Source organism: Camelus dromedarius, chromosome 15 (assembly GCF_036321535.1).
Source record: "Camelus dromedarius isolate mCamDro1 chromosome 15, mCamDro1.pat, whole genome shotgun sequence".
NCBI classification, from domain to species: Eukaryota; Metazoa; Chordata; class Mammalia; order Artiodactyla; family Camelidae; genus Camelus; species Camelus dromedarius.
Window position 1 is genome coordinate 46,091,923 of NC_087450.1, and position 13,977 is coordinate 46,105,899.

The window sequence follows — 13,977 nt, forward strand, 5'->3', positions numbered from 1 at the left end:
CCGAAAATCGAGTTTCACCCTGGTCCCATTCCAAACCTCTCCAGCCGCCGACCAGGCTACAGGCCAAACACTGGAACACAAGCCAGCGCTTTAAGCACCTCTCAGCCCGTACCACGACACCACACACAAACCCACAGTTTGTTAACTTCCGGTGATAAATTAAAAGACACAGGGAACACCGTTAGTCCACATTACTGCCCAAATTACACTGGTACCGGAGAACCCGATCGAGAAGCTTCGTTCTGCTCCCTCGAACTCCACTTCCCCACGGAGGCCACAGGCACTGGCGCGGTAGGAGGGAAAGGAAGTTCAGAGCTCGGGGCGGGGACGGGGGGTGCTTCTTACCTCAGTTCAGACTGCCGCTGCAAGTGAGGTTTGGATCCGAGTGACAGGACCCGAGAGACTGGACCAAAGGGCGGGTCCTGCCTAGAAAGGACCCCCTCACCCTCCCCGCGGGCTCCGCGGGCCTCGCAGGCTGCCCGTCGGCTGCCTGACTGGAAAACTCGGAACTCCGCCTTCTTCTCGCTGAGCGTCCTTCCTTCTCGTGAAGAAAGCCGCCTTTCCGCCCCTTTAGCCAGAAGCGAAGGGCAAGGTTAAAAGGCCGGTGGCAACTCGCCATCGGGGGTTTTAGCCAGGCAGTACGTCGGGCGCCTGACCAGGGCCAGGCTGCGGGAAGAAAAGACCTCTGCCTGGCTACCGCCAGTTGGAGCGCTTTCCACTTTCGTCCTCTCCTGCTCAAGATGGTGGCCTCCCGGGTAATTGGCAGCCTCGGCCGCTTCACCGCCTCCAGAACGCTCTGCTGCCCGGGTGAGGCCTGGTGGAGGGAGCCCCACATACCCGGGCAGAACTCCTTCGGAAACCAGGGCAGCCCTAGAGCCGCATTTCCCTATCGCTGCTTTCTCACTGCCCTAGGCCAGGGACCCATCCCTGGATGAGAGGGAGGGATGCTGCCCAGGGACTTGATCTCTCGCGCCGTGGCGCCGGGACTGACACTTCCTTTCTCACGACTCCGAGTCCTGCAGCGAGTTCAGGCTCCGTAGCCCCTAACGTTTCTGAGTCCTGTCCACCTGATCTGGCACTTCCCGCAGGTGTCCTCTTATTTTTTTTTTTTTCATGATGGCCTTGAACCTGACCCTACTAGTTTGGGAGGCCCAGGAGGACTACGACAGTCCCACCTATCACATCTTTGTGGCTCCATAGCACCTTGCCTGTAACAAGAGATGTCTTAAAAGCTTCTCGTATGAAATTGACCGGCCTTGCACATTATTGCCATTCCTTGCTCCTTTCCCTCAGAACCATTTTTGTGCCTATTACCACATTTCAATAGGGAGCTCAACTCTTGCAGTTTCCATTAATCTCATTGTGACATATAGTATGTTGAGTTTCAAGAGGAGGTTCTGCAACTTGCTAGAACATTTACATAAATACCTGCTTCTTAAGGAATAAAATGTTAGATAATTTTAACAACTATTTCTAACCTTGTTTCTCACAATAGGCAGTTACTTTGCATTAGCCGTAATATCTTTTTCTCTTCAAACTGGCAGTAAAAGAGTTAAAGTTGGTGATTGTGGAAAATCGAGCATTTTTCTTCCATCTCAAATCTGTAAGGTGAAATGTGACTTTCTATTGCATGTTGTACTTAATACTGGATACTTAATTATAAATTTCATTTGTAGTATGCCTTTCTCCTTTTGAACCACTGAGGTGATACTGTGTGTTGTTTTTAGACTGGAGGCTGGAATCTCCTTTAACTGTAAGGGACTAATTTGGGGTGATTGAATCTTTTCTGCTTTCTTATTTCGACCAATGTTTTTGGTCTCTAGAGGACTGCTGTGTGTGTGTGTGTGTGTGTGTACCAATCATAAGACTACAGAAAATGAAATGTACAGACAGGGGAAAGGGATTAAGAAAAAAGAACCACTCATTCTCTTACTACTCACATACCTACTGTTAGCATTTGGTCATGTTACCTGACAGTTTGATTTCTCTATTTTCCATTTTAAAAATATCAAATGTGTATTTTTGAACTTGCCTCTCCATTAACTTTAAGGTAACGCAATTAAAAGCATTAAATTCGGAGTCTGACTTCTGGGTTTGAACCCCGGCTCTGCCTTTATCCTTTGGTGACCTTACCATCTGATGACCTTGGGCAATAAATTTCCATGTCTGTTTTCTCATTTCTGAAATGGGGAAAGATACCACCTTTTAAGCCTTGAAGGAATTATTTGAGGTGTAAGGCAAAAGTACTAATATTAACTAATAAATGTTAGCTATTATTAACTCTTTCCTGCCCTGAAGAACTGTGATTCTGTATATCTAAGACTTTTTTAAAGTTATTTTTACATTTTACGTATGTAGTAGAAAGTTACAAGCGTAGTTTTTCTATGTTTTTGGTATAGAAATATATACACATAAACGTGTATATATTTTGCATTATGTTTTCACCAATAAGAAAATATGGTTTATTATAGTTACTGCCCCTTTTAACAGCAATTTTTAAATTTGGGGGTAAAAAACCCTAGAGAGTGAATTTAAAATTTCCTGCACACCTGGATTGCCATTTAAACTCAACAAATTGGACCCCAAAAGTCTGTACCAAAGCATTGCCAAACATTTAATGAGATTAGGACATTTACTGACTGATGATTAAATGTTCTTGACACTGATTTGTAGTCTTGATGTTTAATCCATTCCTCCTCAAGGAGTGTTATACTGAATTATGTCAAATGAAAATCACATCTTGATCAAAATATCTTGTTTTATTCCCACTTCTACTCAAAACCCAAATTCCTAATTATGTAAGTGGTAAAATAATTAGACAGGACATGAAATGGAGGCAAATACCTTAGTAGACGGTGCATATTTAAATTTGACTCTCACTGCCTTAATCCTGTCTTTTCCTCCAAGACTGAATATTGAGAAAAGCTGTTGATTGTTAAAATGATAGTAGCATTTTCATATTTGAAATTTGTGTCAGCATAATCCAGCTCTCTTCACTGCTGTAGTCTTAGGTCTTGTAGGTATCTTCTTGAGTTAAATTGTTTAAATGATTAAAAAGTAGGACAAAGGTTTCCCTCTGTTTCTGTAGCCCAGTAGATATAGGCTAAAGTTCACGCAGCTGCTCTAAAGTAAGCACTCCTAATTAGGCAGTGAGTAAGGCTAGATGCCAAAAGCAGAGCTACCTTATACTTCAACTGGATTCAGTTGACTGTGGTTTGTAATTGTTTTCCAGATTTATTTGTACATTTACTGATTTTCTCTTTTGTTTTTTGTCTCTATTGATTCAGAGAAGGTCTTGTGTATGTGTGTATGGCAAAGGTAGGTTAGTTGGTAAGAGCTTATAATTGATGAGCTAATGAGCACAAACCACCTGTCTCAAATACTTGGTCTTCAGAATTGCAGCCCACGCCCAAATCCCTTCACCCGCTGTTTTCTTTTTTCTTAGGCACTTATCTTCTAACATATTTATTTACATATTTGTGTTTCTTGTTTTTTGTCTGTCTGTCCACCCCGTCCCTCCCACCCTGCATTCCCGATCAGTTCATTTCTACTAATTCACTTTACCCTGTTTAACTAGAATTGCCTTATTCCCTGGCACCCACCCTCACTGGAATTTCTCCTTTACAGGCAAACTCTTTTTTATGCCAGGCCTGTTTTCACCTCTTTATTTATCTCTATTGAGTAGGAATTGATGCTCCGCAGATACCATATCTGCTGCTGCCTTAGAATGTAAGCTCCACAGAGACAGGGATTTTTGTCTTTTCACTTCAGGTGCCTGTAACAGTGCATGGCACTTGATAGGCCACACTAAATTTTTGTTGTTGTATTAATGACTGTGAAATGGAAGAGATTACAGCTTATATAGGGAAAACATCTACTACAGATGCAGTGATTAAAGAACGAAACAGCGAATGATAAAGATAAAAATTTGAGCAGGGAGGAGAAAGATCGTTGTAGGTGGAATCTCAGGGTAAAGCTTTGTGGGGCCATGATACAGACATAAAGAAGGAAGAGTGATAAATACAGACGATACTGATTTCAAATGATGGAAAAGCAAAGAAGGGAAGTATGTCATTAGTGAAGTAGAGGCACTGGAGATTTAGAAGATGGCTGGCTTCTAAATTTACTTTGGTGTAGCACTTTGACTTACAGGTACATTTATAATCTTACATCACTTTTGCTTCTGTCTTTTTAAGAATACTGAAGTACACTAAGAGGCTTGATCATGGCCATACAGCTAGTGAATGATAAACTTGATGGTTGAACCCAAGTCTTTTGACCCTCAGATCCTTTGTCTTTGCACCATGAGCACTGACTTGGATTGTTTAAAGAAAAATGCAGACAGAACCAGAGATCACCCGACTCTGGTTCCGGTGCCATCTACAGTTTTCTTTTTTTAATAGTATACCATTTTGCCTTTGAAAGCAGTGTAAGGCTTTTGTTTCCTGTGCCTTCTCTTCCCCTCCTTTAAAGAACTACAGGATAGAGAGAAAGATGGAGGCCAGACCCTTGGCTACTCTTGAAGGTCCTCCCCTAATCCACTCTACCATCAGTGGGTTCTCTAATTCAGTGGTTCTCACATGCCCATTTGTTTGCTGTCTACTTCAGTTACTTTTTAAAAAATTAGATTCTGAGGCCTAGCCCCCTTAAATTCTGATTCTGTAATTCTATGTTGTCTGTCACCCAGGAAATTTATGAGTGTATTTGAGCCTCCCCAGCTGATCTGAATGCCCAACATAGTTCTAGAATCACATCTCAATACTGCTATGGGAATCCCAATCCAACAGGTCATGTTGGATAGTCTCCTGGGTTCTACTTTGGCCATGTGTAATAGTTCTTCACTGCAGAAGGGTCCCTGACTCCTGGTTAAATATAGGCCATCCTCAAGTGGGTATGGTTGGAAGTGGATATGGTCTAAGGTTTGTTTCTAAATTATGTAGGAAGCATTTTCGGTAGGCTTGATGTTTAACATTGCTCTTAGAATACTACCATGACATAAAATGACCAAAATGGTGTGATTTTATTGTCTGTTGCCCTTGGTTATCTCTGATTATCTTGCATGCTAAAGCAAAGTCTTAGACTGTTGTTTAACACCCCTCAAATTCTGAGCCAGATGAAGGTAGGGGATTTAGAGAGTGAGAGAGCAGACAGAGAGACAGATGGTCACCAGCTGGTGAAAAGTTTTAGCCACCTAGAGGTTGCTAGGGATTTTAACTCTTCTTTTTTCACTAATAGCACTCCTAAATTAGCCAGGCACTACACTCCTAAATTATGTTTGTGGATTCCAAGACCATGTAGCCCCTAATGTCATTTAAATGCAGTTTAATGAAAATTAGAAATTTAAAAGTTTTAATATTAGTAATTAAGATTTAGATAACTAATACTTGGGGAAAGCTAGTATCATTAGAAGAGATACATGAAGGAACCACTGGGTATTATTAAAGTGCTAGTTCTTTACTGTGTTTGATACCACTTTAAAACTTATGCCTTTCCCTGAGTACAGGTGTTTCATGTATACTACTGTTACAGTTATTGGTTATTAAGGGATGATTTGTTTTTATTTTTAGAACCAAAGAGAAAACTTTTTTCTAAGATAATTGGACCAGATTTGGAAGATGTGGGTAGGGAGAAGCACGAGTGAAAGAGGTGCATAGGAGACATGGTGTGATGTGAACCATGAATATGAAAGACAAAGGAAGAAAGAGTGGGGTGTTTTTAAAGATGAGAAGTTATAATTCAGGGATGTTGACCCTGTGCTGGCCTCCAGAATAGCTTGGTGACTACCTAAAGCAAGATGTTTGGGTGGGAGCGGGACAAAGGTGAGCCTTTGATGCTAGAAAGGAGGTAGAGAGATGCCCAGAACCAACTTGGAATTTTTACCTAAAATTTCCCAGTGCTCCTTACCTTCTAGCCAGAGTCTCAATTGAAAGGCCCTCTGTTGGTACTTCTTTCGTGATGGCTTGTGCTCAAAAGATCATCTCATCATCTTTATGCAGGAGAGCCAAAGTTGTGAGGTGATAAGGAAAGAGGGAGGAGAGTAGCTGGTCTTTGTTATCCTCTGAGTAGGAGCGTTCTTGATGGCGCGTGGTATAGACTTTAGTTAGAAATACTTGAAATAGCGAAGTACATAGTATGGACTGTTTCATTTATATAATCTCTAATGCCCCTTGATTCTACTTTTCATAACACTGGAACATCATCTCTCCGTGAAAATGCAAGAGGACCTGGCTGGAGAACATGTTGAGATATATTTGGAATATGTTTGCAACTAACATTATGGATTGCTTTGTAGATTACTTATTTCTAAGTGTATTTGTTTCCTATTGCTGCCCTAAATTTCCATAAACTTAATGTCTGAAACAATACAGTTTTATTATCTTTCAGTTTTGGATGTCAGAAATGAGTCATTGGGCTAAAATCAAAGGTGGTGGCAGGGCTGTGTTCGTTCTGGAATTTCTGAGGGAGAATCCATTTCCTTGCCTTTTCCTGCTTTCAGAGGCTGCCTACATACCTTAACTTCTTCAAAGGCAGCAAAATGGTTTCTCACCTTGGCACCTCTGGTTCTCTTTGTCTTTTTCTCCCCCTTTATAATTACATTGGGCCCACCTGGATAATCCTGGATAATCTCCCTGTATTAAGGTCAGCTAATTAGCCACCTGAATTCCATCTGCAACCTTAATTTCCTTTTGCCATATAACCTAGCATATTCAGTTTTGGGGGACATGGACATCCCTGAGGGGCCATTCTTCTACCTACCACATTGAGTATCCAAATAATCGTATGACCTGATAATTGAAGCAAAAAGATATAATAGTGGTCACAGTAATGGCCAAGGACACATTCTAATTTTGTCTCTTTGCTGTTATAAACTCCACTTTCTTATATATAGCAGGTACTACAGAAATTCTGTTTTGTAAAATAATTAATTTTGAAATACCTTTTTCTTACAGGTTATGTTTGTCGCAACTTCGCAGGGTCCTCTGCTTTGCTGAGTAAGTTTAATTTCTCGTGGACATGCTTATGTATCTTTTTTATTTATTTAGCAATAAACATGTTTACAAGTACATTTTCCTTCTCTTTTTAGGCAGAACCCATATTAACTTTGGAGTCAAAGGGGATGTGGCAGTTATTCGAATTAACTCACCCAATTCAAAGGTACCTAATTTAACTTGCTGCAGTTTATTTCTGTGTACTACATTCATTAATCTAGTCCTAAATGACAAAGAAATGAATCCACCAATCTGGCAGTAATCTTATCTGTTTTGATGGTTAGAGTGTGAGAAATTGCCCAAGGAATGCAGTTTCCTGAAGCACAGGTCCTTGTTTAAGAATTCCTTCTAATTGACCTTAGATGTCAGATTAACATCAAGGTTTAATAAAACTAGCCTTCTGTTACAGTGTAGAATGGTGAGAAGGTGATTTATTAGATCAGAACCAAAGTACAAGCTTTGTTTATAAGAATCAAATCTGATCTATCCATCTTATCTATGAGGTTATTAAATCAGCTTTCTTCATTACCTGCCTGACATAGTCATTATTCATAGTAGGTTGGCTGGGTTAATTGTCATTGCCAAGCTTACTGAAGGAACTGAATGACTTGATGCAGTTCATATATTGGAAATCAAGTTCTGTTCCAAGTGGAGCTTCACTTGTTTTGGCAACTTTAGCAAAGCGTGTAACATTAACCCAGTCTTTTACCAAAAAGAGCTTTATTGCCAGAGCTCAAGCTTTTCCTCCACCTGAAGTTGATGTAATGATTTCATATTTCAGAAATCTTGTTACCAGAGACCTAAATGAAGTAGGAGGACCTAGATGGAAGGAATTAACAACTATCACAAATTAAGGAAAGTAAGAGCCAGTCCCCCTCACTAGAGTAAATCTTGCCATTTACTGACCAACGATTCAAACTTAAGATATTGTTTCAGAATTTTCCAAGCTGAGCATTTTTCCTGAACACAAAAATAACACATGCCTATAGTAGGAAATTTTAAATCTATAAGGTGGACAATAACAATCATTTATACTCCAGACCCATAGATAACCACTTTTACATTTAATCCAGTTTAAACAAACAATATTTGCAAAATTAGAATCATACTATATGTCCAATTTTGATTCCTTTTTCTCCTTAACATTATACAGATTTTTTCCATACTGATAAATGTTTGTAGATTTATTTATATCCTGCATATGATTCAGCCTCTTAGGAATATGACCCTGAGTTCCTCCTTTGAGTAGAACTAATTTTAAAGGGAGGGTTGCTTACAGCTGGCCAAAGCTTCTGAATAGACAGCTACTAAGTTTTTTGTTTGTTTGTTTCCCTGTCTCTCTTTCTTCTAACAGTATACTTTTCCTAGATAAACATATTTCCTGTAGTCAAAAATAGCATTTTATGGGGATTTGCACATCTTTTACTTAAAATTTAAACTCTTAGATTTATATGTATTTCCCTTTGTCAGGTAAATACTCTGGGTCAAGAACTGCATTCAGAGTTCTTAGAAGTGATGAATGAAGTCTGGTCTAGTGATCAAATCAGAAGTGTTGTCCTTATCTCATCAAAGCCAGGCTGCTTCATTGCAGGTGCTGATCTCAAGTAAGTTTTAGAGAATTTGAAGTCACCTTTTATCTTGGCTAATAGTATGTTTTTAGGCTTAATTGTTTCTCATTTTAAAAGAATGTAGAAGTACATTTTCTTTGAAAGCTTTTTAAGTTATTTTCACGGGTATAATAAAGTTGATTTAAAAAGAGGGGCTTGTTACTTAAACCTTATAAGACTACAGCCTTTTCATAAAGGGGTTGAAAGTGGTTCAAGCAGCAATGTTTGAGTAGAACGAAAAATACTATAAAATTAAACTAACAATGAGATGCCTTTTTTCACCCATCAGACCAGCAAACATTTAAAAGTTTGAAAATATCATGTTAGCAAGGACTTCGGAAAATGAGAAAGTTAAATATTACTAGTAGAAATGCCAATTGATACAGCCACTTTGGAGAGCAATTTGGTAAAATTTAGTAAAATTGAAAATGCATGTATCATATAATCAAGTGATACCTCTTCTAGGTGTATATGCTAGAGAAATCTTCCTCTTTGTTTTTAAGAACTTACGTATAAGGATGTTCAGTCCTGTGTAGTTTAAAATAATGAAGGATTTGAAACAAGCTAAATGTTAGTCACTAGGGAAATAGATAAGTAAATGTGGAATATTCATAAGAGAAAATATTATAAAACAGTTGCAAGAAACTAACTAGATCTACAGCATAATGTTAGAACTCAGAAACAATGTTAAGTTTAAAAAAAGCAAGTTGCAGTATCTTTGCTATGTACTTTATATAAACATTTTTAAACAATGTATAAAATACTTCCTTGTATTATTTATGGATACAAATATGTAGTTGGTTTGAAGAATGCACTACAAACATGAAAATGATTTGTTTCAGGGTAAAGTGGCTGGTAGAACTTGAGGCAGTCAAAGGAAACTTTTATTAATACAGCTAATATTTTCTTTTTTTTCAATGATTGTATGTATATATAACTTGTTTACAATTTTTCAGAGCAAATTAAGGAGAAATGATATCTTAGTGTTAGTTTAATGGATTAAAATGTTAAGTTGTTAATTCTGTCAAAATATGGTCATTTGTTATATAATTCTACACTTTTAGGCAGTGATAGCTAGCATTATCGGCTTAGTAATTTGCACTTAAGGTGTTTGTATATTTTTAAACTTTGTTCAATATTGTTTACCTTTTTTTGCTTATGTATAGTAATTAAAAATTCATAAATATTCTGTTTATTTAGTGTTTTTTTTTTAGAAAAAGCAAAATTATCTCTATCAAGTGCTATTTCTCCTGGTTTGGTGATTTAAGCCTAACAGACACGGATGTACCTGGCAGTAGTTACCTAAATCCATAGGAAGATACTTGCAGCTTCTGTGAGGCTAGCTGGGCAACTCTCAGCATATAAAATGACAAAAATTTGTTATCTTTGGTCAATAGTACAAAATCCATAGCTTAAGTGTGTTTAGAAACAAGGTTAGTAGCAAATGAAACAAACTGAAATTAAAAGACAGTGAGTAACTCACAATATTATTGTTAACAGTTCTTTTTTAATCATTAGGTGATCTATTTAAAGGTTTTAGATCCCTCTAAAAAATTGGAACCTTTTTTTTTCCCTGTCATTTTGATTGCTGCTTAATCAGAAAGCTACCTGATAGTGGAAATGTTTAGTCTGATAGTGAAGATATTTACCAGGAGATAATTTTCTCATGTACAGAGCTTTGTAATCTAATGATTTGTTATCAAAACAAATAATGCAACATGTTTTGTTTCTTGTTCTCTGAATCCAGAAATTTAACACTCTTTATGGAGAGATACCACTGGTATTAGTGCTATCTGAGGCAAAACTATTCTTAAATTTCTGATTATTTGAAGATTCACTACCAAATATTGATATGTAATAGGGTAAGGATATAGTGGATACATTGTTGAACAAAGTAGGTTAATGTTTCACTTTTGTTTTTTGTTTGTTTGTTTGTTTCTGTTCTCTGCTTTCATGTTTCCGACAGTATGTTAAATGCTTTCAAGACCTCTCAAGAGGTAACACAAATATCACAGGAAGCACACAGAACATTTGAGAAACTTGAGAAATCCACAAAGCCTATTGTGGCTGCCATCAGTGGATCCTGCTTAGGAGGAGGACTTGAGGTACAGATTTATTCCAAAGTCATCGAGACCCTGTCCAGCTCATTGTTGGGGTTCACCAGCTGCAAACCTTTAGGCTACTATTTTGCCTGAGAAAATTTCTTGAAGGAGAATCAGCTTTCCTTTTAGTTATCAAACTTCTGGTTAGGTTTTTATCATTATTCTCATAGCACAGAGCAAGTGAACCAAAGCATGATGTTTTTATTTATAAATTGAGGAGATCTGAACTAGATCTCTAAGGTCCCTTTCAGTTCTAAAAAAAAAAACTTGTCCAAATTTTCAGGGCAAAGATTTAGAAGTATGGCCCATGCTCTTCAGCTACTTAAATCTAGTTGAGACACAGAAAGCATCATATATGTCAAGTGTCTTGTGAGCAGTAAAGATGGTAAATAACACAGGATTTGAGAGAAGAGATGCTTACCAGACTGCAGCATGTAGGAAAACAGGTAGGGAGAGGAGAAAATAACATGTATTGAGCATTTATCACATGCCAGGCTCTATACCAGACACTTTCACATATATTGATTAAGGAAACCTGTGCCTGGTCCTAAAGGGTAGGCAGAATTTGATTAACCAGAAAATAACAAGAAAAAAGCAATCTGCATGCGGCAGGGTGTGAGCAGATACAAGGATAAGCAAAGCCTAATTAGGACACCGTAAGTAGACATGCTTGATTGAAGGGTCTCTGTAGGGTATAGGGTTTCTTACCCTGGGGTGTGTGTATAATTGTGTATGCATTTTTCCATTGAGAGCTTCCATAACTTTCACCAGATTTTTAAAAAGACTTTCAACCCCCAAAAAGGTTAATAAATTAGGGGGAAAGTATGAAGTAAGGCCAGAAAGGTGAATTGTAGAAAGCATCAAATGCCAACCTGAGGAATTTCAGTTTATTCTAAGGGCACATTCCTGCCATGTAAGTGATCTTTAGACCGTCACAGATCCTCAGGTGTTATAAAATTACATTTTCTAACATTCTAATTTTCTTTTGTTTGAAGCTTGCCATTTCATGCCAATACAGAATAGCAACAAAAGATAAGAAAACAGTATTAGGTTCCCCCGAAGTCTTGCTGGGATTGTTACCAGGAGCAGGAGGAACACAAAGGCTGCCCAAAATGGTGAGTTTAAGACCCCCTGATACTATATGCCCCTTTAGCTCTATTTCCTCTTGTACAAAAGATAAAAATATGGGTATTCATTGTGAAGGATCAATAGCAAATTTTATTCTTGATAGTTTTTTTTTCCAGTTCTACTTTTTATTTATTTTTTCAATTCCTTGATCAGAATTATTGTTAGTCCCTAAAGAAGGGAAGAGGTAAATAAGATACACATCTTGCTTTCTAGGACTTACAGGTTAATTTGTTCCTTCTCTGCATAGTACCATCTTACCAGTTTTTCAAATCCATGGATCTTATTTCATGGTAACTGTAAGAGGCAAACCTTTCCCCTGGTTTGGCTGATCTCACTGTGGTGTTCTGGAGAACCAAAAGAGGCCAGCCCATCAGGTTTTTGAATTTTAAAGGAGAAGGAAGAACTGTGCAACCTGGAGGCTGCAGAGCCTTAATATCAAACTTGAGGCCCCACTGAACCTCATAGCCTCTGGTTCTATAGATTTTCAGTGAAAACAACACTCAGCAGAAATACTCTTTGGAGAGGAGTTGACATGAGCTGGGCACAGAAGAAATGGGAAAGTTCATGGCATTTACTGTCTGATAATAAAAAGTGTGCATTTCTTCACAGGAATTGTCAGGGGGATTTATTGAAAGAATGAATAAGCCTGTATGTGTGTAGAAAATATTGCTGAGTTTCTTTTGCTGTGTTTTATTATAGCTGATATTGAGTGTTGCTAGAAGCTGTTCTTCTAGTACCTATATACAAAGCCCTAGCTGAGTTCTGTTTTTGTTAAACCCAAGATTCTTGTTTTAGAAATTTCTTTCGACGTTGTTAAAATACCACATTCCTCAGAATCTCCACTAATTCTGTATAGGAATTTTAAATGTTACATAAATGATAGAAAAGAAACTCAGAATAATACAATGTTAGGATACATGAAATTATTTCTGTATCTTATCAATCCATAAAATGGAAATCCTACATACTAAATTAAGAGACATAAAGACATTTTTGCTTCAGCTGGAGGTTTCTAATCCCAAAAGTTATCTGAATGTGTATCAGTGTAGAAAATCTCACTAATTGATAAATAGTGTAGAAATCTGGTTTGACTTTTTGCATTTTAATACTTTTTTTGCTCAGTTGGATGATTTGTAAATTGTAATTGTCACTCTGATATTTTTCCCCCTCTGCTCTAATCCTTGCTTGCCTGTTAAGGTGGGTGTGCCTGCTGCTTTTGACATGATGCTGACAGGTAGAAACATTCGTGCAGACAGAGCAAAGAAAATGGGACTGGTTGACCAATTGGTGGAACCCCTGGGTAAGTATTAACATGCCTCAGACTTGGGCCTTATGTAGTTATTTTCTTAAAGAGTTAATATCTTGAATATTGGTTAGAGTGAAACTCAAACACTTAAGAAATGAGTCATCATTTTGAAGAGTGAAGTTTTCTAAAAATAGCTAATACTAAATCATTTTCAACATCACCCCAGTTTCTATTTTATGTTGTTTATAATTGAGGCATCAGGAGTACAGAATTGAATTAAGTCATTATTTTAGGCTCTTAAATTACTTGTATCATTATCCATGATGATCTTCCGTCAGTTTTTGTGTCTTTTTTAATAATATAATAAACAACCAACCTGAGAATATTGACAATTGACGCCCACTGATATGCTCCTTACTCCCGCACAACTTCTTCACCTCTCCTCTTCCAAGGAAAGCACTGTTCCACATTGTACGTTTATCACATTCTTGCATTTCTTAAAAATCAGCATTATTGAGATGTTATTTACAGGACAATAAATTTACCAATTTTTATTGTATAGTTTTCATTTTGACAAATGTGTATAGCTGTGTACATGCCACCACAGTCTAGAATAGAACATTTCTAGTATGTAGTTTTTTGTGTCTTTCATTTAGCATAATGCTTTCGAGATTGATCTGTGTTGTCGCATATATCAGCAGTGTGTTCCTTGTTGCTAAATGTCATTCCACTGTATAGACATACCATAAGTTATCTGTTCACCAAATGATACATATTTGAGTTGTTTCCAGCTTGGGGCTGTTCTGAATAAAGCTGCTATGAACATTCATCCACAAGTCTTTAAACGGACAAATATTTCATTTCTACTGGACAAATACTGAAGACTTGGTTGGCTTCTCCGTATG

General features: G+C 37.8%; 2 protein-coding genes across 2 annotated transcripts in view; one reads left to right on the plus strand and one right to left on the minus strand.

The window, feature by feature from the left end:
* Positions 1 to 498, minus strand: part of HADHB (hydroxyacyl-CoA dehydrogenase trifunctional multienzyme complex subunit beta) — a 36,531-nt gene extending 36,033 nt beyond the window's left edge. The window contains exon 1 of the mRNA XM_010991206.3: positions 346 to 498. The gene's annotated coding sequence lies outside the window, so the exon portion shown is untranslated. The remainder of the gene's footprint in view (positions 1 to 345) is intronic.
* An 86-nt stretch (positions 499 to 584) lies between these two features.
* HADHA (hydroxyacyl-CoA dehydrogenase trifunctional multienzyme complex subunit alpha) overlaps positions 585 to 13,977 on the plus strand; it is a 38,969-nt gene continuing 25,576 nt past the window's right edge. The window contains exons 1-7 of the mRNA XM_010991202.3: positions 585 to 807; positions 6,951 to 6,992; positions 7,085 to 7,155; positions 8,460 to 8,593; positions 10,563 to 10,701; positions 11,694 to 11,813; positions 13,024 to 13,126. Coding sequence (XP_010989504.1) covers positions 741 to 807; positions 6,951 to 6,992; positions 7,085 to 7,155; positions 8,460 to 8,593; positions 10,563 to 10,701; positions 11,694 to 11,813; positions 13,024 to 13,126 — 676 coding nt within the window. The 5' untranslated portion in view covers positions 585 to 740. The remainder of the gene's footprint in view (positions 808 to 6,950; positions 6,993 to 7,084; positions 7,156 to 8,459; positions 8,594 to 10,562; positions 10,702 to 11,693; positions 11,814 to 13,023; positions 13,127 to 13,977) is intronic.